The 23,826-nt window shown below is 40.4% G+C and overlaps 1 protein-coding gene across 1 annotated transcript in view; it reads right to left on the reverse strand.

Annotated features, from left to right (window-relative positions):
* Positions 1-480: 480 nt before the first annotated feature.
* Positions 481-23,826, reverse strand: part of LOC104463712 (AT-rich interactive domain-containing protein 1B-like) — a gene marked incomplete at its 3' end in the record, with an annotated part of 38,914 nt that continues 15,568 nt past the window's right edge. The window contains exons 3-5 of the mRNA XM_010076150.1: positions 22,913-23,002; positions 7,151-7,330; positions 481-808 (exon numbers count right to left, since the gene is read on the reverse strand). Of these exons, the coding sequence (XP_010074452.1) occupies positions 481-808; positions 7,151-7,330; positions 22,913-23,002 (598 nt within the window). The remainder of the gene's footprint in view (positions 809-7,150; positions 7,331-22,912; positions 23,003-23,826) is intronic.

Here is a 23,826-nt window from a genome sequence, read left to right on the forward strand (position 1 = left end):
AGCACTGCTACTCACAACATGCACAGTAAATGCAAGAGTTGATGGGCAGCTTCATGAGCTTCCTTACTCCCCGGCAGGTGAAAGCTGCCAAGGACATGTTGGCCCTCTCTCTACTGAAAATTAAAAAAAAAAAATACATGCAGCTAATCAATTTTAAGTTGCAGAGGGCTTGTTTATGACTCCTAATGTCACTGCAACCCTGTGGGTTTTCCTAAAGCCTACAGTGCCAAGAACCAAACTGGAAGTGGCCGTTATCTCCATTGTCCAGCGGCTTTTTAAGAGGGTAATTAAACACACGACAGCATGCTTTACCCTTACATTTAAGGAAAAGTATTCTTCCCATGCGCCATCTCCTCCCAGAGATAAGGGCACAGATAGAACACATATAAATGCATATGCCGGCCTATACAGCGCCGTTACTTCAGAAGTGACAAGACAAACATTCCTACTTGTTTAAACTCCTTTCACCTGGATGCATACCTGCTCTGAGCGGAGTTTGCAGCAGCCTGCATCACTGCAGCAGCTGCCTCCTGTGCCTTACGGTTCACAGTTGGCATGGGTGGGCCCATCCCAGGGCCTCCCTGCTGAGACATGCCAGGAGAATTGGGGGTCATACTGCTCATGTTTCCAGGAAATGGTCTGCTCTGCATCCCAGCTGATGGCATCCGTCCCAGGGGCATGGTACCGCAAGGCTGGCTTGGCCCCTGTCCATGCATCTGACTGTTGGCATTTATACCCATGCCGGGTCCTGGGCCACTGTAACTTGTGTTGGGCACGCTGCTGTACGTCGGTGGTCTGGAGTAGTTTCCTGAACAAAATGATAAAAAGCACAAAGAAATATCTTAAATATTTCTATTTAGGAAGTTAGCAGCTGCAGAACTTAGACATTTGAACTGAAGTGAACCACGCTGGCCTCAAAGTCAGGATAACTTTTTCACCATGAGGACATACAAGCAGTGGAACAAGCTGCCCAAGGAGGTTGCACAGACTCCTCCTTGGAGGTTTTCAAGACCCAGTTGGATAAAGCTATGAGCAACCTGCTCTGATCTTATATCTGAACCTGATTTAAATACAAGGTAGGCCAAGAACAAGTCCTGAGCACCTTTCCAAAAAGAATGATTCTATGAACATGATTTTCATGTACCCTCAAACATCTTCTGACTAATATATGTCATGGGATAACAGGAAACACAGAAAAGTACAGCCTCCAGAGGGTTAACAACATAGCACACAGTACAAAACCACCTTATGCAGTAAAGAGATATGTGGCATGCAAGAAACTCATTCCAAAAGCTCAAGGGAGAGTCTTATTTTGATAATTTCATGTTCTCACTTGCCATCTTTCTGCAATTTCAGCAACAGGCTATTCTCACTGGCTCCGTGCTCCTAACCATTCTGCCCATTTGTGTCAGAGACGCTTTGGTACAGACCAGTGAGGATGGCTGCTGGGCCCCGAAAAACACTCCAGCTCCCTCCTGCCCTACCCTGCCTTCCTGGTAAGTTCAAAGTTTGTCTGTCCTGGCAGAAGGGGTGGTAGCTTACAGCGCACCTTCTCTGGGAAACTAGTATTACAAGAGTAATCAGCAACGGTACAAAGATGCTAATATAAACAGGTGCCTTATGAAGGATGGCATGAAAACCTGGCTGACCCTAATCTACGTTGTCACTGGAGCAAACTGCTCTGCTTGCAGCAGCTTAACTCATTTGAGTGCCAATTTTCTTATCATTTTGAAAGCTCAAGAAAAAGTGAGTGTACAGCATTCAGTGTTACAGAAACAAACACGAGCAGCATGAGAAAGAGAATAAAAGGTAAAGATATTATAGGAAAGTATTTTAGGAAACGGATCACATTACACTACTTCAGTCATCAGTTTTGACTTGTCTTTATTTCCATCTCATACAGATTAGTGGAAATGCGACCCGTTCCCCCCCGTGGGATGCCACAGAGCAGAATTTCCTGAGTACTCTCAGATATTCCCACGCTCGTTCAAAGGCAGCAGCCCTTGGACTCTTCCTCTGAATGTGGAGATCAGCCATGTCTCTCTTCAGGCCTCAGCTACCAGGCAGAGGAGTTGGTGGCATGCAACTCCTGGTTATGTTTAAAACAAATATATTCATCCACCATTTGAATGCACACATAATTAATTCATACGCTTCTGCTGCTGTGCTTTGGCTCATCCTCTCCTCCTCCCCGCCTGCTGACTGACTCACTCTGCTACAAGTCCTCCTCAGCAAGAATGCGATAGACCTACGCTTCCCAAGGAAGCGGAGCAATAATTCTCTTCCATTTCAGAAACCAAGTTTTTGCCTGGGGGTCTTCACAGAAGGATCCCCAGTATGTGGTTCAACAGAGATGAAAGGCTCCAGATTCAGCTTTATGCTGACTTCAGACCGCCCTGTCACTTCTCCTCCTCTAGGTTCGGCTGCTGGCAGCTGACTATTTTCTGTTCAGCAAGCCATCACCCCTAGCCAGAACCCACCCCAAGCCACACTTCTGATCCAATTTATGTGACCACAAACTGAAGGGTTCACTAGTTTCATACTGCTCTGTTTATTGTTAAAGGTGCAACGCACAGCTCAGATGTTGCTCTGGTTTTCCAGTTGCTTTGTGCAAGAAAAATGTAATGCAGCAAGATGGTGTATATGTGCGCTCAGAGACGACGCACAGCCAGTTAACACATTTTATGTACATGCTATTAGTAACCCTCCTCCCCAAAGTGAAGCAAATTCCCTTCCTAGACTAGCAGACCTGATATCCATAATCACTGGGAGCCTACTGTCAGTCCGATTTACATAAAGCCAATTTGTTTTGTCAGTTAGGTCTACAAAGTATGGTTTCAGCAGCATGCTTGGAGGAGCAAACACCAATGCTAAATACTGTTGCTGTTTTGATGCTGTTGTGAATTGGGACAAAAAAATCTCCTTCGTGTTTTGGCTTCTCCAGTGTAAGCACAACACAGAAAAAACAGTGGATTCTTCTCCATAAAAATATGTGGCTCAGTTAAAATAGCTCCTAATCATTCATCTCCTGGGATACACGTCCAAGAGCACAGGGAAGTGGTATCTTTTCAGTAAGGAAAACAAGTTTCAATGTTTTTTCCATGTTTTTTTTTCCCCTAAGCATTTCCTCAATACCTCAAGTACTAGCTATTCTTATACCTTTCCCAGACCACAAAAAAAGGGGCAAAATAAAAGCCAAACAAAATACAAGAGGAATTGCCAGGAATGAGGAGTGCAATCTTATTTCCATGTTTCTCTAATAGATTAGTAATTTGTTGGCAGTGGCTTTGACAGAAAACAGATGGATGCAGCATTAAACACAATGAATGCAGCAGATGCTAGGCCAGCCCACATCAGCTGGACGTGTCAGGCAGCCAAGTCCAAGAGCCCACACTTTTCAAGCGGGTACAAGCCTGGCAACAGCAGCTGTACAATAGTACTGAACAACTCCTCCCCTCTGTATACGAGGGATTTTTCATTCCAACTCCCCCTCGGCAGAGTAGAATTGTACCCAGAAAGACAACATCTCAAATGCACAAGAAAAACCAAAACAGTAACTGGAATCAGGAAGAAAAAAAAAAAGGTGTAATGAAGATAAAATATAAAAAAGCCTACTAACAACCTGCCAAAGACAGATGTTCACACTTACTGCTGAAACTCTGGTCCACTTTGTCCAGGTTTGCTGAACAAAGTGCTCTGATATCTTTGCCATTTCTAGGCAAGCTGAAAAGAGGGAAATTTGAGAATTACCTGCTAGTTTTGCTCTCTGCTTTAGAGACATAGGTCAAGATTCACAGCATTAAAAATAGTATCTTAAAATAATTTTAAATTTTTTTACATCAAGTCTTTCTTGTACAGATGATTTAAATGCATTGTACTGAAGTCCTCTGAAACTATTTTACCTAGGGGACTTCAGTAGATACAGTTGATATTTAAGTCTTAACTCCATAGGCTGTTATATATGTGGGTCTGGATTTGGAGGTCGAGACTCTCAAGACGCTTAGGGCATCTCATCCTTAAGATGCTTCCACTTCAATTAAAATCTAGGATTAAAATCAGTGGGAGCTAGACAGCAAAGTGCTTTCGTGAGATGAGTCCAACATTGAAGGTTACAAAGCACAAATACTCAATTCATATTACTTTAGCATGAATGAAAGGGGGTTTAACTTACTGTGAAGTTCTGGCGTTGTGGTTCAAACATATTCAGTAGCGCTTTCTCTCTTTGTTAAACCCAAACAGAACAGTTTTAGTGCTGAATTGAGTAGGAAAAGTTAGGGAGACAAGATGTGTTTCTGACATGTTTTACTGATCCACAAGAAGTTTTTCTCTGCCACAGTCTTAAAAGACCCAACTGACTACAGCATCTGCCTGCTCTCCAGAGTGCATTTAAGGGAATTTTGCTGTGGCAGCAGTTTGATGCTCGGGTCATAGACCAGAGCTTCATTAGCCCCTAAGCTAGATGTTGTCCAAATACAAACCAAAGAGATTGCTTCTTTCAGTAACAGTTTCAGTTCTTGCTCTGCCTTTTTTTATTCTTGAGGACAGAAAAACGCTGCAATTTAATACAAAATTAAAACTAATGTTCTGTACTGCATGCTCCTGTGTTGTATCACAGACACACAGAAGTGTGGAGCCAAAGCTATTTTTTTCTTTTTGTATGAAATTGTTTCATAGGATTGGACCAGGTCCCTAGTACAGAACTGTTTCCTGAGAAAATGTATTCTACTCTTATTATAGATGTGTCATGTAAATACATTAAAACCAAATAAATCAACCATATGCATGAAATGGATCATTCTGCTCTCATGAACTAGGGGCTAGTTCCTCCAACCCCAACTTACAGGTGTAGTCTTTACTATGGTGAGCAACTTCACTGCAAAGGAAGGACACTAACCTCGAGCAATGGTTTTCAGGATACCACATAGTGCAATCTAGCATTCAGACTAAAAGCTTAATGTCACAAAAATGCTTTGGTGCATATATAAAAATACAGGTAGCCCTGTCAAACTCAGCCTATGCTTAACAATATTCTGGAGGAAGGCCTATGTGAACAAAACACGCAAAGCAAATAAAATCCTTGAGAATTATTTTAGTTTAAAAATTTAAGAACTCGGTTGCAGCCCAGGTAATTTTTAATATATTTGTTATTTTGGCAATAAAAGGCATATAGGGTAACATTATATACTCATCATTGCTGGCATATAATTGTACTTTGTAAGAAGGTATGTTAGGAGGGTATGTTAATCTGCAATTACAGATTGCTTTCACTAAAAATGAAAAACGCTATTAAAAACTTAAATCCAGGTAAATACATGACTTTGAAATATCACCACCTTCATCCCCGGATTTTATTAACAGTCACATTAGACTGGTGAAAATGTAGTACTCTTCTGCTCCAATTGTTACCTGCAGAGCTGAAAGCCTGCAGAGCCCTAATTTTATGATGACCAGTGCACATGATGACCGGTACTTCCCAAGAGCTGGCAGAAGAACATGCTTTTCATCCATCACACTATTCACCAGACCCTTCTGAAACGGCCTGTTAATGACAATGATGCTCATTTTCTTCCTGCCCCTCAAGTTCACTTTCTAATAGCTGTTTCTTCCTGACCATGACCCATAAAATCATTACATAGGCACTTTCATCTACAGAGGGAGGAAAAGAACTGCTGAACTCAAGTAAAAAGAAAGTAGTATTCGGTGTGTTACTTAAATGCATTGATTTAGTACAAGAACCTTTCCATTCAATCAGTGTGGATGGCTAATGTTTTACTGCACTTGACACCCCCTATTCCCATGGTTTGGAATCTCAGCAGCAGCAGTACAGCTGGAAGTCAGGATAGCACATCATAAATCCACTGGATTTTTACCAGTTAAGCTAGTTGCTCACTGTGCAGATAAAAATAAGCACTTGGACAGCATTTTATGGCCAGAAAATGCTTTCCAAATAAAAGAAAAGCACCAGTCAACCGGAGTTAGGTAATTAATCTTCACACATGGCTATAAGGCATTGCTAGCCCCATTTTACGGTTAAGGAAAGCGAAGGAGAGAAATGAATCTACTTGCCTAAGCTGAAGGACAGTGTAAATGGCAGAGCCAAAATTAGAAACTGGAAAATCTTGGCTTGTAGCCCTATGCTCAAAGCACTACAACAAATGTGACCCAGAGATGAAACAGAAAGGAACACTGCGCAGGGCAGCAAGGCTCCCTGCAAACAAACATCAGAACTAGTTCTCAGAAACTTCAGGGACTAAAATAACCATCCTTGCTAGCATGAGCATGCCACCGAGTCCTTACAGAATTTCCCATCGCTTGCTCCAGTTGTTTTTGAGGATTTTAAGTAAGAAAGCAATAGTAGGAAGTACTAAAATAGAAAAGCTTCTTTATGTGCTTCTAAAGAAAATATTGCCCCTTATATATTCTGTGGCTTGACTTCAACTTCATTAAACCCCTTAACAGATGCATACTTTAGAAAGGTTATCCATTAAAGGCAAAACCACAAAAGACAAGTTCAAGGTTGTCCAGTGGCAGAAACTGTGTATTCTGTTTTTGTTTTAGTCCTCCAATAATTCTGTCAGACAAATAAAATAAAAGGAACTGTCTGTCTCAGTCTGAAGGGTTAGTTAAGATTCACAAACCGTATGCATTAGAGCTCAATATCATATTCCCACAGTAGCCATGGTATTATTATGCTTGTTAGAAGACTTTAACCCTCACAGTCACTATGCAATTTCAGATTGGCCTTGGGAGTCCGTCTAAGAAAAGAAATCCTATTTTGGGATCAGTTGTGACCCTTATTCCATACTTGGTCTAATGTGGCCTCGTCGCAAAGATGACAAGCTTGGGCTCCTAAACAATGGCCCTGGCAATGCAACAGATCCATCATTTCCTTATCCAATTTAAGGTTGCTATTTTTATAGAGAAAAGTGCTAATAGCAGAAACAGCTTCTTCCACAAGGTGCAGCTCCACCTCTGAATTACAGTTTTGTTTGTTCATGTTTTTTTGAGGATGCTGCTGTGTGTGCTTTTTTTTGGTTTGTTGTTGTTGTTGTTTTTAAGAAATCACATATTTATCTATATACACGATATATAAATATATTTTACAAATATCTATATAAATTGTCATACGTATTACCAGCAAGCATTTTACCTTGTGGTCCATACTGGCTCATCTGAGGCCCATAAGTACCACTTGAATTACTCTGCTGAAAGCTACTGATTCCAGGATGCACTTGGCCTCCAGGTGAGGGGTGTGGTGACATGGAAGGTCCAGTTTGCTGAGGTCCATACTGTGACATCTGGGGGTTCCTTTGTATGCCTGCCATAAAACCTAAAGGGAAAAAAATGCCAAAGCAAAAATTAATATTCAGGTAACTGTTCTTTATTTAAGAAATCTTTGACATTAAAAATCCCCAAACCTCTTTACTTATTGTCACACTAAAGATAGCCAGAAAACTGCTACTGTTCACATGAACAGAAACAAACTCATCTCCAACTCAGCAAAGCTGTCCCAACAACCAAAACCTGTATACAAGGCTCAAAAACTTTTGCTTCTTAAAGGAAGGCAGGGCAGTCCTGCTTAGTTACAAACAGCTGCTGATTTTAAAATTAAAACAATCTTTAGGAAAAAAAAATGAGGGCAATTATCTGCATTACCTAATAAGTAGTAGGGAATTTGCCTGATGACTTATGGTGGGAGTATCATAACATCCAAAATTACATGTTGCTACTAAAAAGCATAACTTCAGCATATAGAAATCCACTGTAAATACACCTCTACTGCCCACAAACTCTGAGGAGCTAATATTTCCCTTTATGCGAAGACCAGTCATACCAGCCAGAAAAAAAAGTCATTTTGGTGTGCATTTGTGCTCTAGGTCCTTCTTCTGGTCTATCCCCAGCACACCTTTATTGCATTCTCTCCTTTTTCCCTTTCATAAATCTATTAATGAATCCCAATTAAATTTAAGGTTCAAAAGCTACAGCAAGAGATCAAATGAAATGCTATGAAGTCTAGAAGCTTCATACAAAGGAAAAGAACTAAGCTTATTAAATGGGAGAAGAAGAGGGTTTTAAGTGTTCATAAACGGGGAAAAATCCTGCAATCCTGCCCATGAAATGTCTATACAGGGATGTTGGTTTTCTAATGTTGTACCTTGCGAAGTTTTATCGCTGCTGTCAGTGTTGAAGAGGATGTGCTCTACAGACACACACAGACACATGATCAAACTCGTAACTGAAAACACTGAGGCACTACAGCTCCCGTGACCAGGAGGCTCAGGGGTCTCTCTCTCTGTGGGGATCACAGCCCCAGCAAGCACGTCTTGAACTCCAGAGAGTAAATTTCTCATCCTAGTGCTGCCGTCAGTGACATGGTAGGTGACACGGGGCAAACGACCTTCCTGCCCTTCTGCAGGTCAGCCTCCCCATTTGTACACGGATGACAAAGCAGTGTACGAAATTGGACAGCATCTGTGATGTAAAAATGAAGGTGGCATGTACTTTACCGGAGATCAGGCTTTGAGTCCAAACATGTAAACAGTTCTTGAGCCCTCCACCACCCTTTGCTATATAGCATACGTATCCATCCACTAAAACGCTGTCAAAGAGACAACAAGCTCCATGTCCCAGGTTGTAAGGAGAAAAACCAGGAGCTGAGATGATCTTGCACCCCCTTGTGCTATGAAGAACTCACCCCATAATGTGCTAAAACACTAAAAACTGCAAGGTTTGCCAGAATATGCAGAGTTTTCCTTATCTTTGTGCAAGGCCCAAGACAAGGGATTTGATCAAACCTGAACTGCAAAGTCAGAGCCTGGCACCTGCTCTGGAGGCAGCTGGACCACACGCACTGGCCATGGGGCACAGCAAACAACCGAGGGCGAAATGGCAGCTTGGAAACTGGTCTGTACTGCTGGAAAACTCCACACTACTGCGAAGGAAAGCTGTATGACCTTCTCCACTTTGCTTTATTTTGAAACAGACCCCTCAATTTTTAAAATAGTTCCACTCTGCTCACAAATCTTATTGCAAAGCCTACACCTTCTGCCGACAGTGCTGTAACTAATTTAGAGACCTAATACAATCGTATGTCTGTATGAAATAAATGCTTGCATTCCTGACGCACACACCCCATATATATCACACTCGTGGGATCCATTTAAATGAAAAATCTTGTACTGGTCACACTAAGTTTTTTATTATAAAGATAGTAAAGCTACTCCTGTATCTAGTACAGAAGTGAGGGCTTTCTGTTCACTGTGGGCCTTTTAATCTATACAAGATAACGTTTCAAACATTGTGCTAGTGATAAAGGTTTTTCAGCCCAGTTATTATTGCAGGCAGTATGTTTCTTAACACCACAAGGATGGATGACACATTGAAAAGCTATCGTTTGTACAGGTTGTAGGGATGCAGAGAGACTGTCGGTTGTTGAATCTAATGGAGAACACAGACTAATGTCTAACGGAAAACATGCAGAACATCAGTTTTAGCCAGCTCTGCTGTTGTCAGAAGGCGTCCTGAAGGGACTAAAGTAATAAGTGAAATAAATGTTTCCACTCAAATGACCTCTTCTTCAGGAAACTTCTCCTAATCCGTTTCTGATGCTGTGGAGTGGACTGCATGGCTATGTGTACAGTCATAAATAAAACATGCCAGGACCATTCCCTGGCTTGTGTCCATCCAGCTAAACTTTCCCACTCAATCCTGGTAGTCTTATTTGTATGACTCCTCTGTGCAGTCCTTTGTGCTGCCTTATCCATGCCCTGAGCTGTGTGGCTCAGGGACTGCTCACAGGCACCGGCCAAAACCATGCCATGGAGCATGCCAGTAATTCAACAGTAGAGACAACTGTGTGATCCTCTTCAGATTTATGCTCTGGCCTTAGTTTGCAGAGATGTCGATTAACACAAGAAGAACAGAACAGACTCCTTAACAGCTTTTGATGTGAGGCATGAGTTTCATCATCCCAGAGGCTGTGAGATCCCTCTCAAGTGAGGTTGGCTTTGCTGTCTTCTCTTGAGCATGGACAGGTAAAGAATTAAAGAAAAGGAAGCCCGAAATTCAGGAAGAATATCTGTGCCATATTATCTTCCATCACTGTCTGTATGGTATATTGAAGAACAGTCTTAAAATAGGACATGCTCCAGCTTCCTTCCAGAGAGCAGAGGAGCCATTTCAGCCATAGATGTGGTGTAGAGAAGGTAAGATCAGGTCCTTACTGTGATCTGGATTCCACTACAACAGAGGAGTCTATGCTCATCTACCTCCTTGAGAGACCAGTGAACTTTCAGAGATCAGTGCATGAGTCTGAAGTGTTTCAAATACTTGCAGGAAGCCCAGATGTCTTAGAGAGAAAAAGGGTTCCTGGTCAAGACATTAACATTCTTGCATCATAACGAGAAAACAACATCAATTCTAGAAATCTCATCAGAAATGAAAGGGAGCAGCTTGCATACATTCATTTTTCCTTATTTACACACATTTTCCCTAGTGTTCAACTTCATTTTATAACTGAAACAAAAATAAATAATTTTTTTCCCAGAAAATTAGATCTAAGATAAAGTTTTCTTTTGTAAAGAAGGGGAAGTAGGATTACATTAGAGCTGCACTGGAGCAAAGGCAGTGGAGTGATTAAACAGCCACACTGCATCTGACATGTCAACTTCCGTGACAACAAGGCAGGATTTTCTGTCTTTTAAATAAACTGCTAAGAAACACCTATGAATTAAGACTTTAAAAACTGCAATGGCAACATGCTCATCAGTGAACAAATCTACTCCCTTCCCTTAGTGATAAAAGAGGTACAGACAATGCTTTACTTGCCATCACAACAACAGATTACTTACCGAAAAAACACTTGAGTGGATTTTGGCAAACTAAGCCATTTCAGGAGGAGCTGAATAAAGTGAGCATGCCAGAATATTATCTTCCTTTTAAGTTATTTTTTAATACTACATTTACATACCTAAAGAATGGTTGTCTTTATTAAAACCCAGTTTAAAGTTGTAGAGTCATCTTTGCTTTTTTTAGTTCTAAATGAAACAGTAGCATACTATTACAATTAGCACACGATAACTATAATAAAATGTTTCCATGTTCAAACAGAACATACATACAAGGTTTAAAATTTGTCAGGTGGCAGCGTATTTTTCTTCTTTATTTTTAGCAAAGTATAGAGAAAAATTATAAAGCAGGCAATGCTTATGATCAAAGTGTTTCTGCTGCTTTGACAAACAAAAAGACAAAAATGAAGCTTCTGTTGTCCTAAACAATACTAAAACCTGGTAATATACATCATACAGCTAAGGCCATTTATGATGCCTTTGTAAAAACATTTAAAATCTTGTTTTTCTCTTACGCATACGCATACACAAAACAGATAACAGTAAATGATGAAAGCTTCATGAAATCATGCACTAAGGTTGTCTTAATTACATCTGTACACTGACCAATACAAAATCAACTCTTTGTTGAATACTATCTCTTTGACACTAACCATGAAAAGCAACCGACAAATGTGCTGGGTGGTGCTGTAAAATCTGAAATGGATTCTTTTGATATTTTAAAGTCTTGGTTTGAATATGAAAAAACCTTTCCAGGAAAGCAGAGGCTCAGACTAAAAGGAAGTAACTGCAAAGTAATGAATTATTGCTGCAAGAGGGTAGGTTTAGACTAGATATTAGGAAGAATTTTTTTCCTGTGAGGGTGGTGAGGCACTGGAACAGGCTGCCCAGAGAAGCTGTGGATGCCCCATCCCTGGAGATGTTCAAGGCCAGGCTGGATGAGGCTTTGAGCAACCTGGGCTAGTGAAGGGTGTCCCTGCCCATGGCAGGGGGGTTGGAACTAGATGACCTTGAAGATCCCTTCCAGCCCAAACCATTCCATGATTCTACGATATCAGCTGATGGACAGCAACTGTCTACTGGCACACACTTTACCCACAGTCAATTAAAGGTCTTTTGATTTAGCCAGGAGTAGTGCACTGATTTTCATGAATGAAATAGCCCTGAAAACCTACAGAACACTTACTCATTTTAAGCTTGGGAAAACTTTGGAGTTAACAGTGACAGCAGATCAACACTAAATTACACATTTAATAAATAAAAACTGAGGAAAGATACAGCTTGCAACAGTACTTTGTAAAAAGGAACTTATGTAAGAAAAAATATATCAGGCTATCGCTCTTTCTAGAGAGGCATGCTTAGTGACAGAGCATGGGACCGAAACGGCTGAGGAAACCTTCTGGGTAAGGAAGTTCTCCTTGTGAAAGGGCAGAAGCTAAAGAAGGGACTAGACAGGCTTATTACTCTGAAAATCATGGAATGAGAAAAGCAAAAACAGACTGGATGTGCATTCACTAATCATCAAATAATTAAGAGAAAAAATAACACAAAATTATCTACTACAACAAATCAGCTCAAAAAAATTAAATACATGAAGAGATATATTTTCCACTACCTATAAAGGAAAAACTTGTGTGTGTGAGGAATCACACAAATTTCCAATGCTTGGTATGTTAGCAAGGCACTGTCCAGTATCCTTGAGAAGAAAGAGCAAATGCACACCCATGGCATAGTTTTTGACAGGATTTCCTTCCTCAGACATGTTCGCGTTGCCTTCAGTATCTCAGGATTTTCACCAGAGAATACAACAGAACTGAGATGGATGTACAGCGGCATCTCCTAAATGCAGCTCGTCCATGGGCAAACAACACTGAGACAGAAGTGGCAGGGTAAAGCTAAGCAAACGAAAACCAATATTCTGTGCAGTGGATATAATAAAATTTGGCAACTCGTTAGCATGGCACGATGCTCAGGAAGATGGCAGACCACAATTCTTCCAAGTCCAGCCATCTCGGATGGCAAGGACAGTTCAGGAAGCCTTTGGACTCGTGAACCATGTCTGGATTTTTGCCCAGGCAAACTTGTCCACAGTCAGCACCTCAGAGCACTGCGAGGAAACATCCAACAGAACAAGATTCACACATTAATTACGTGTTTTAGTAATTGAAAGAGTTCGTTACTGTCATATAAGCCTGACACACCAAGACCCTAAATAAGCAACCAGGTTGTCTGCACAGACTGTCGATGGTACTGGAACAAACATCTACAAATGGTGTGGTCACACCTGGAGATGAGCACCTTACAGACTGTAGGAGCTAAGAAAATACTGCTGTACCACCGCTTATAGGGGGCCAGCACTACCTGGCCACAAACTATTTACTGTCACTGGCAAAGAACAGCATGGTAACCTCCCTAAGGTGCTTCTTAAAATATACACTAAAAAGGACACAGTGAGAGAGATTTAGATACTGGAAAAAATCTAAGCAGCCAAAAATTTTATACAGGCCTAAACAAATAACAGCAATGAAGAACCTGGAGAAGGTTTGATCCATGCATCAGAATACAATCCAAGTAAATCGTGAAACCATGTGGGCGGCATAAGAAAACTGGCCTGTAGAGCAAGCAGGCTCAAGATTTCTTTACATTCAAGACAATGTACTTTCCTCAGCTCTTATTCTCACTTTCCAGAAGCCAGTCTTACTAAAATATGCACAGCTGGACTGGTGACAGCAACATATGAAACTTACATTTATCATACATGGAACATTCAACTTAGCAATATACACCACAGGGTGATGGGTTGGTGAGCATGAGCAGATGAGCTTCCAGTGGAAACCTCATTTAGATGATGCAAATACTAATTCTCAATATTCCTGTTCAGTTCATAGGCTGGTAAAAAAATGTATAAATCAAATAAATAAAACACCTTCACAAACAGATGGCAAACAAGATTCTGATTCATCTTTAGCACAGCTAAGTTACAGCACTGCACCAACACAATATCTTTGGATGGCTCTGTTACAAACCTGTTAGATGCATCTCAAGCAGCAGCACTGACACGGCTAATACTTAGGTATTGAATACACCAGATGTTTGCTAATATCCCCGATACTAAGTGAACACTTCTGCTGACAAGAAACTTGGGGAACTGAAAGGTAGCAGCACAAAAAATATGTTCTGAGACCGTTGACATGGGAGAAATTACGAGGCTTATTCTTTATAACCTCTTACAAGAGGGCTAATGATCTTGATAATAAGTTTTTTACTCCTATAAAAGCTAAAAAAGGATTTTTAAATCCTCATTTCTTTCTCCAATAACAATCTGTTTTTTAAAAATGTCCCAAAGAGTTTTTAGGAGTAAGTTCTTTATTTGTTTCCTCATTAACCACAGGAAAAAAAAAAGAAGTCTAATTTCACCATTGAGCTCTTTCTTCAGCCCACATAAAACCTTGTCATCTTCTCCAAGTTCACCAAGGTACCACTAAAAACATCTGAAGTTCTCTAGGCCAGAGTAACAGTGATGTGGTTTCCCTTTGGTACCTGGACATTTTCACACTAGCATCTGCTAATATCTGAAAAACGAACACCACATTTCTTCACACCCATTCAACAAAGGATGTTTCTTTGCTTACGTAAAACACCAGTTACGAAAACCATCACCTTAGCAAAACTGGGGCTTCCTGCAAAGATCACTGTGGTATTTCTCCTTTTCACAAAAGAATTAATGTTCTGTTTAAGAAAAGGTGCTGGATTTGCTTTATTTTTTAAAAAAGTATTTTCTTATTCTGCTTTAATATCTATCTTACAGTCTCCTCACTGTTTATTTGTCTGACTGCTTCTCTTCACAATGTGAATAGCTTTGGGGAAGATGGAAACTAATGACCTAGCCAAGGTTTTAACCCAGACCCCCTAGTGTTTTACCAGCTGTGCTATTAGGTTAACTGGCTGAATCTCCTCTGCTTCCCTCTCTGATATTACAAAACCCAGTCTATGTATAGCATGCAATAATGTTTAAATTTTTCCCACCCCTAAACCTCCCTCTGCTATTGCCTAGCCTTGAAATTCATATAATCTATCACTAATAAATTAGAATCTGGGGAAGGATCAGACAGATTATCCAGATGGAAGCTGGGGAAGAAATAGCCATCCTTTCCTAACACACACCTTGTGTAATGCTCTCTGATGTAAATGTTAAGTGCTATACTGAGGGCAGAGAAGGAAAGACATTTGTGGGGATGTTGTTGCACACACAGGACAAAAAAACATTGCTCATCCACCATCTTACACATAATTTGTTACTGTACCATGCCTCACACAAGATACTTTTACTACAGTACTTGCAAAATCAGGGTAACAGTGAATTGCAGTACAAAAGCACCCTACTCTGCCCTCCCAATTGCCCCTGAAGCAAATCCTCAATTTCAGTAGGTAGCTTGGGCTGCTGGAATTAATCTGAGCAGCAACATGAAAAACCTGAGGAGTCTGTCTGCTTTATACAATCAACATTTGTCTAAGTTTGCCTAATAGCATGCATACTTATGAAAATCAAGGAGGAGAGCAAAGAAGGAATGGCACTTTTCAATGTGTAATGTGCAAGGCCTGCATGCTTAACGGTCTAAATTTCAGGTTTGAAAAATTTACCCTCTCTGGAGACTCCTGATCAAAGGTTCCATGGATCAACTCAGATCTTCCTTTTCATGAAATAAATACATTGAATACCATGAGATATATATGGATTTTGTGGACAAGACTAAAACACACACAATGTGTCTTCTCTGTCTTGCACACACATAAAATAAATCATAGTATTTTTTCAAAAATTCAAAATCAGCATGTTGTCCTCATTTCTAAAATGCCTTTGTCTTGGTCTTATTTTACCATGAGTTACTATTTGGCTGATTCTTCCCTTCCTTGATTTGCAGCTGTTCCCTGATGAGTGTTCATTCTGCAGCCTTTTGGGATCCTTTGGGATGGAAGGAACTACCCCGTGTTAGCTACTAATATACCCATTATATAGATTTCAGCTCACTGCCCTTTGTATTAACTTAAAAAAATCATAAAAGGTCTTAGATCAGAAGTTCTCTATTTTTAGAGAAGCTCCATAAGAAGGTTAGCTTAGGTACTGACGGAGCGGAGTGTCCTGGAAACGACGGTGCCATTAAACAGGCAGACCACAGGCGGCTCCCAGTTTATAGGCCACCACCATGGGAAGCTGTTCCCAGGGCAGGGATTGTACCCAGTAACTTTACATCGAGCCTGGTGACAGGAATATCGACTGCCACTTTGTGAAGTTCTTCATCAGCGACTGCTTGTGGCTTATCTCACTCCCTGAGCCCAGAGGCAGGGAATCTGACGGCTGCCTAATGAAGTCAGTGGAAACTTTTCTATTGAGAAGTCTCTCTGCTGGCAACTATATAAACTCTCTCAGAATAATTCAATTCTGCTCCCTAATCTCAAAAAGAGAATCCCCAATTTAGTTTAAAAAATGAAATAAAGATTCATCCCCAAATATAACAAGATTTAACATCAGCAATAAGAAAGCAATGACCATCTGCTAGTATACCAAATTTGCTTGGGAGACCTAACTCTGGGTTTTGATTGTACAGATATTGTTATCTACTTCAAACCCTACTTCTGCAGTTTTGCACTCTCCCAGCGTGGCTTATCACACGTAAATCATACCCTTTCCTCCTTCGGTTCTTCCTGCAGGCGGCCAATACTGCTGCATATTCAGTGTAGGCCACAGCTAATCAGATCAATCCAAAGCTGAGTCTGGCTGGTATATGTTTGAAATACAAGTTCAGCTGGAAACAAGCATCCTGAAATGGCCACTGATTTCTTGAAGAATTAACCTGGTTTGGCAGTGTTTCTAATACTTTCGGGCAAGAAAAGCAGGTCTTCCTGCAATGCCTGAGAGACAGAGAGACACAAAACAATTCACTCCCACAGCTCAGAGTGAAACCCAGTAACCTTTCATCCCAAAGGTCTTGGGTACTAATCAAAGTAGACAATTGTAAGCTTTTTTGGTGTGCATTGCTACATTATGTAGTACAATACAAACAGCTACACAGGTGGGGGGCTTGGGTGCTACCGCAATTAAAACAGCAAAGAAAAGTAGTGTGTGTACATTAAAAAACCTGCTCATCAGAGCAACCTGCATTTCAGTGCACTACACTTCCACTTTCACAATCAAACTAAAAATACAGCAGTAAAAAAAAATTATGGCCTGATTCTTTTTAAAGACTGTTGATAAATTTAGCACTCACTAAACTGAGAAACTAATGTAACTTTTTGACTCATCAAAGCTGAGTGTATGGCTCTGCCTTCACATACAGATCCGCTCTGTACATTCCTGTGCATCATGTTCCTATTCCATCACATGACTCGAGATGAAACAGAGATGTTTTACAGAGCTAGCCTTGCAAAGAAATAACTCCTTGTAAAGATGCGTGACATTTTCAACTAAAACCTACTTTTCCTCCTTACATGATGCACTTTTCTAGCTGTTGGGGGCACAACTTCTCTAACCCCGGTTTTCTAGGCAGGCAGATTTCCTCCTAGGCTGGCACGGTGTTCCTGCATACCAGGCTGGAGCTCAGCTCCTCCACACTGACCCACTTGGAGAACACTACGTGCAGGAGAGGCACTCAAACATACCTGTGGCTTTGCACTCAGTGCATGTCTCAAGCATCTTTCTTTAAGAACCTGAAACACTTCAGTCTACACCAAGTAAACTTATTACCAAGTCTGATTTAACCTTAAGTGGTGTCATCATTCACATGGCAAGCAGAAGAATTACAAAAATAATTTTACTCTCTAGATCCTCAGTGCTCTGAATAGATCCCAAATCCCAAAATCAGAGAAAAAAACATATTCTCAGGGAAAAAGTCTTTTTAAGATCTGAAAGAAAACTACAGTATCTTTTTTTGTTGCAATAAGAATTTTTTTATACATCCCCCTCCCCCTTTTTTAAAGAAGAAAATAGATTTCAGTTAAAAGAATCTCTACCATCAAATGTCAGTATTAAGTCATAAATCTGATCCGGAATTCTACGTGCAGAACACCAGACTGGTATTCTGTCTTCCATGCAAGCAAAAACATTTATATTTTGTTAGGAGAAAATACATGACAGTGGAATTTATGTGATGACTGCATACAAATAAGCATGCCCAGAAAACAGTCAAAGAGGATAAAAATACCTATATGAAATCTAATGGACAAATCAGGAAACTGTAGTTACAGGAATTCAGTTGCTACTTAGTGTTTACAGGGAAGCACAAAGAGAACATCAAAATGCCTGATCACATCCCATCTGCTACTATCTCTTGCTGGATAACATCTTGGCTGCCAAAAAAGCTATTTAAATTTACTACATCGCAGCTATTGATAAATATCACTCTGTGAAGATCTAATACTAAATAAGGACTAGATGTGAGGATAAAGCTTAGAACTAGTTGTGTCAGAAAGATTCAAATTTTGCTTAGGATAACACCTGAACTCATACAAGCCTGCAGTTTCTTACTCCCCGTCTGTGTCTGTGATGTTTTTAATAGAGCATACAATCGAACAACAATCCTCAAAATCTGGATCATGCCAACAACAGAAGGAAATAAAGCTAGAACAGAAAGAACGACGTAAAGAAAGAAGAAAGAAAAGGGATTGGGAGGAGGTGACGGAGAAGAGGAAGGCTACTCTTAAACATTTTTGGAGGTGCTTACTCCAGGCACTTTCCACATAGATCTGACAGGCACAGAATGGTGCCATCAAACTGCCTCCAGCAATGGAATACATTTTCCAGCACATCACAGCAGCTGCAACGGCATCAATTCTGCTTGCAATCCATGTCTAAACAGAAAAGTTCTCAGTGGTCCTATTTCAGCATATCTCAAGGACTAATTAAATCCTCATTACTATCTTCTAATTATTCCAGTGCTCTGGGATTTCACTGAGCAAGCCCCCAATGGTGCATTAGATGAAAAGGGTTAAATAACCTGTGTTGATTTTGAGACTCCCGATCTATTTCAGACCTTTAGCATATCATCAGCATTATCATGAATATTTAACTATGTACCGCTGTGAAAATTATAAGGGGAAAACAATTACAGATTTTTTAAAAATTAATTCTGACTCATATACATTTGCACTAATAAATAAGGCTTCTTTAAGTATTTCCATTATGAGAGTGCTCACTAGAGTTAATAATGTGAAGTCATTAACTGTTTCCATTAAATTCAATGGTTTTCACAAGCTCCCAATTCACTATTTTAATACAAGACTGAAACCTGACATGTACATATCCAACTGGATAAGCATGAAAAATATTACTTAAACACGGGTAAATTTTCTAAGCTTTCTCAAAATGAGGTAAGGAACCATTCATTTCTGCAGGAGTAAAAGTAAAGGGTAAAAACACTATTGTGCCACATATTCTCCTACTGGTTTGCACAGGTGAATATTCATATATGCAGACGGACATCTCTGTTAGGTTACAAAAGTAAGAGCGGCAGTACAAGCTAACAGCCCAGATGGAAGGCTTCTTTTTCACGCTGCAGCTTCAGGAAACTGATTTAGGGGGTCAATTTGGATGTGCTGGGTTTCTATTTGATCAATACAAATAACTTCTAACCCACTGAGCAGCTTTGGCTACTAAGCACATCCTCGAAATACGGCTTCCAAAACCCACACAGATAGGTAAGTAGGTACCGCTGAATATAGGGAACTCAAGCGACATTGCACCCCAATCATTTGCCAAATGGTTATGACAGCTGTGGTATTACTGCTGCCCTACCTCTGGAGGCTGATGTAACTAAAGTTTATAAAAAGCTTTGATTTCAATAAACATGAAAAATCAAACCCCTACTTTTGATCACAGTAAAGGAAAGTCTGGAGTAGCTATAGCAGAAACAAAGAGCAAATCATGCATCCCCCTCCCTCCAAAAGCACAGCAAGTTTCAATTACTAGCTTAATTAGTTATGACCACATTTTCACGTGGTATCCCCAAGTAACGATAATTGCTGGGATTCAGCAGCAGACTTCTGCCCCCAGTCCTGCACAGCCTGCTCTGTCTCCAGAGCTCTCCGGCTCCAACACTTCCACTAAGGTATAGAGGACTTAAAAACACATGAGCTGATACCTGGGTTATGCACGTAAAAGTACATGCAATTTCTTACTGCCTAGGTAGACAAAGTGTGTTGGTAGAACTGAAAAAGTTTCATAGATTTGGCATCAAACAACAGTAGCCAGTTACTGATTTTGGGGGGAAAAGATAAGTGGCCTGCCCAGAATAGCGTACTGCATTTATGCTGACCCAGGCCCAAATGTCCTACAGCTTGAGCAGCACATGAAAAATTCAGAAGTTATTTTTTAAAATTAAGCATTTTTATGCTTATAATAAAAAGTATGAAATAAGCTATATATAAAAAGCAAGCTGAAGAGCACAAAAAATCCAGTTGCCCAAGAAATTCCTATTACTGTACATATGTACCTAACTTACTGCTCCCCTCCTTCCACACACAGAAGGTGCATGTAAAAATATGCTCACTGCTTCATGCTGCACTGTATGACAGGGGATGTATAGCCTTAGGCAGGCAAACATAAAAATCCCAGCTGGGTGCTGAGTAACCATGGAAAGTAGGGTAAAACATAATCAAACACTTTCATAATAAAATAAATAAGAGTAAACTTAATGGTTCCAGGTAGTGGTTTAACACCCAGAAATGCTACAGCCCAGATGCCAGCTGTCAATCAAGCTTCACAATATTTGGTAAATAACATTTTTTTTCAAGTACTGGGAGCAGAGGATTCTACTCAAAAAACGATTAGTAGTCTTTTGTCCATTTAATTCTCCTAACAAGGAAAGAAATGTTACACAAAGTGCTAAAACAAACAACACTACCTTATCCTACAGAGGGTCTCTGGGTTTTTTGTTTTAATCTTTTTCTTTTCTTTTTTGGGAGAAACTGTATCAGCAAGACAAGAGTTTAAATTACTGTAACAGATGCCCATGGATCAGGTGTCCTTAGCAGCAATGATTTTCTGCTCAGGTTTTTATCAGTAAATGAAAAGCACCTTCTCTTTGAGTCCCCATCACTCCCCCTCCTTCCCTTCTCCAAGTTCAGTGGAAAGCAGTTCAAGCAAGCAAAGGAATCAGCTAATGTAACAGCCTTTTTAAAAGGTGAAGTTTTCCATTTCAAAGGAGCTTCTAATCAATGACAGGGTGCAAAAGGGAATGCACACATGTTTATGCCCGTATAGCACAGACTTTAGAGAAGCTTTGGGGAACACGTTCTGCAAAATCAATACAACCCAGCTAGTTACAAATTTCGTATCTGCTGCATGAAACAAATAGACTTCCTGTACAAGCTGGGTCACAAAGATCATGCATATTACACCAGATTTTGCATATGAAGACCGCAAAAACAGCAATATTTCCAAACACATTTTCTTAAAGACCCACAATTCTCATCCCCTGCATGGAGGAAGAGCCAGACTAAATCAGTCTGTAAATTTTATTTCTCTCACTGTTATTTACTTGTTTGACTTCCCAGTTAGGGCAGGTGTCTCCTCTGTTCCACTTTTGAATCCCCCTCTGCTCCACCCCCCGTCCATACAATGACCCCCAGTTTTGTTCTACAGCAGCAACAGAGAGGTTCCATCTTTCCCGCTCTGTCCGACTCTGCCTAACCTGTCCCCCAAAGCCAGGTGAGGAACGCACACTGCAGAAATAATTATTACTGGGCAGTGTAACATTTTGTGCCAAGACCCAGTTCTGCCAGGAAATGCACACATCCTTCCGAGATCCCTGGGTCTTCATAGCCCCAATCTGATCCATTCCGACTGCCTTGTGACATTTATTCCACAAAGCACCATGTATTGGGATTGGGTACTGAGGCCATTCTTTTTTCTCCAAACATGTTTATTACTCTAAAAATTTTTAAGGGAAAAGTAAGTCCCTGCACTAACAAGGGTGTACAATAAAAGACCAGAAAAGGAAACAAAACAAACGAGTTGAGTGTGGAATTCTCTGTTTCATGTTCTCATTAATCAGCATTCCTGGAGAAGGGGGCATCCAACACTGAAAAATAGCAAAAATTAAGACTCCTTCCTCTTCTTTGTTAGTCCTCTTAGTTCATCCTGGATGCTATCCCAGAAATTTGTCATTCTGTGAGTTCAACTTGTTTCACTGTGAGAAAACTTCTAGTATTTATGGTATCCCCATATGGTGCTACTTGGAATATTTCTGGTAGCAAGACATTTCAGGAGGGGCATTTCATAAATAACTCCATGTTTATCACAGTTATCATGTGTCTGTTTTGCAAACTTGTCACTGGCACATGTTAACCACTGCATGGACAGGATGTCCAGTTTACAGCAGTTGATCGTATGGCCATGCAACAAAGCTGTGACAACTATCTTTCACGGGAGGGAGGAAGGAGGCAAAAAGAAGAGGGTTTAAAGTTTATAAATGGCAACACTAAGAGAAAAAAATCCTCTGTTTATTTTGGTAGGCACTTGCTAGGAACCACTCTTTTAGAACAGTGCTGTTGCCTGCAAGGTTCTCCTTGGAAGATTTCCAAATCTTTGAACTATTTGACCTAAATAGCTGATTTCCCTTTATATTTCCAGATATTTTTATTTCTAGAACTGGCTAGAGGACTAGCTATCATGTCCATGTGAAGACAACAGAGATGGGAATTTTAAGAACAGCAGTAAAACTGGAGTGCTTGTAGCAAACACTGTTTCTATACATCTTAATTTCAAGACAGACATCAAGAAGCTGAACTATCTAGGACATGAATCAAGTATTTACAGCAAACTGCCTTTATACTTTGGGCATCCACTGTATTTTGAGAAAGCCTTGTTTCCAACTATATTTTGGTAAAACCTGCTATTCAGTTGCTCTTTCCCCAGAGAAGGAAACCCCCCGACCCTTTTGCAATGAGGACTGTCATTATTTTCCCTGGGAAAACAAAAGAAATATCAGGAAATCTCACACTGCTAATGTGCAACTTGAAATGAAGGCTGCATTTGGCACCACCTAAAAAACCCCCAACACCTAACAAACCTCGGTCCTGTGGCATTGGTGACTGGCTCAAGGCAGGGTGGGAGCTGGATTCTGACTGGCTGCCAGGAGGCTGCGGTGGCATCTGACTGCCTGTAACACACAGAGAAAAAAGGGAAAATAGACTTGCTTTTAACATGGCAATGCACAAAACCAAGCCCTGCTGCATTTTTCAACCACTCAACATCAAAGAAAGTACCAGCTGTATAAGGTAAAGTCAGAGCTCAACAGGTCTAGCTTTTTTCTTTTTTTTTTTTTTTTAAACCCAGGGAGGAAACATGCATAAACATATTTAGCAACAGGCATGGCGAAATGTTCAATTTCGTATTGAGCGAGTTCCCAACCTCACCGACATGATCCAATTTATAGCTGCAAATCTCCTGACACATATTTCTGTTAGAGACTTTAACAAAATCCAAGTCTGCTGAACAATAGGGCCCATCCTGCCGAGCTTAAAACTGGCCTCCAGCCAGGCAGACATGGACTGCTGCCAACAATATTACCAATGAAAAATTCAGTCAATAAAAAAATGACTAACAACAGTTTAAAAAGTATTTCAGTGAATCAGTGGTTTTAATATTTTTGAATGTCAAATGTGGGAATAAAGAATAATACGTAGGCACACGTGGTGAAAATGAAGCATGTTTGAAAGAGATCAGACAGAAAGGGGGTATCTTATTCAAATAAAAGCAAAGGAAGATATTTGCTTATTAAAATATCCATCCAGAACAGACAGACCCATTTTTATGCCTCATTCAAAAGACACCCACACAGCTTATCCGCTGCTGTCTACCCCTCCAAAGAACAGCACTCACAGTGCTGTCTCTGAGGCTCAGGACACAAAATGTTCCCTTTCAATACTACTGCATAGTAAAGCAGGTGCTTACTGCACTGCTGCAAGTCACTCCTCTGGGTCA

The sequence above is a fragment of the Pterocles gutturalis genome, unplaced genomic scaffold (genome assembly GCF_000699245.1).
Source record: "Pterocles gutturalis isolate BGI_N339 unplaced genomic scaffold, ASM69924v1 scaffold14683, whole genome shotgun sequence".
Lineage (NCBI taxonomy): Eukaryota > Metazoa > Chordata > Aves > Pterocliformes > Pteroclidae > Pterocles > Pterocles gutturalis.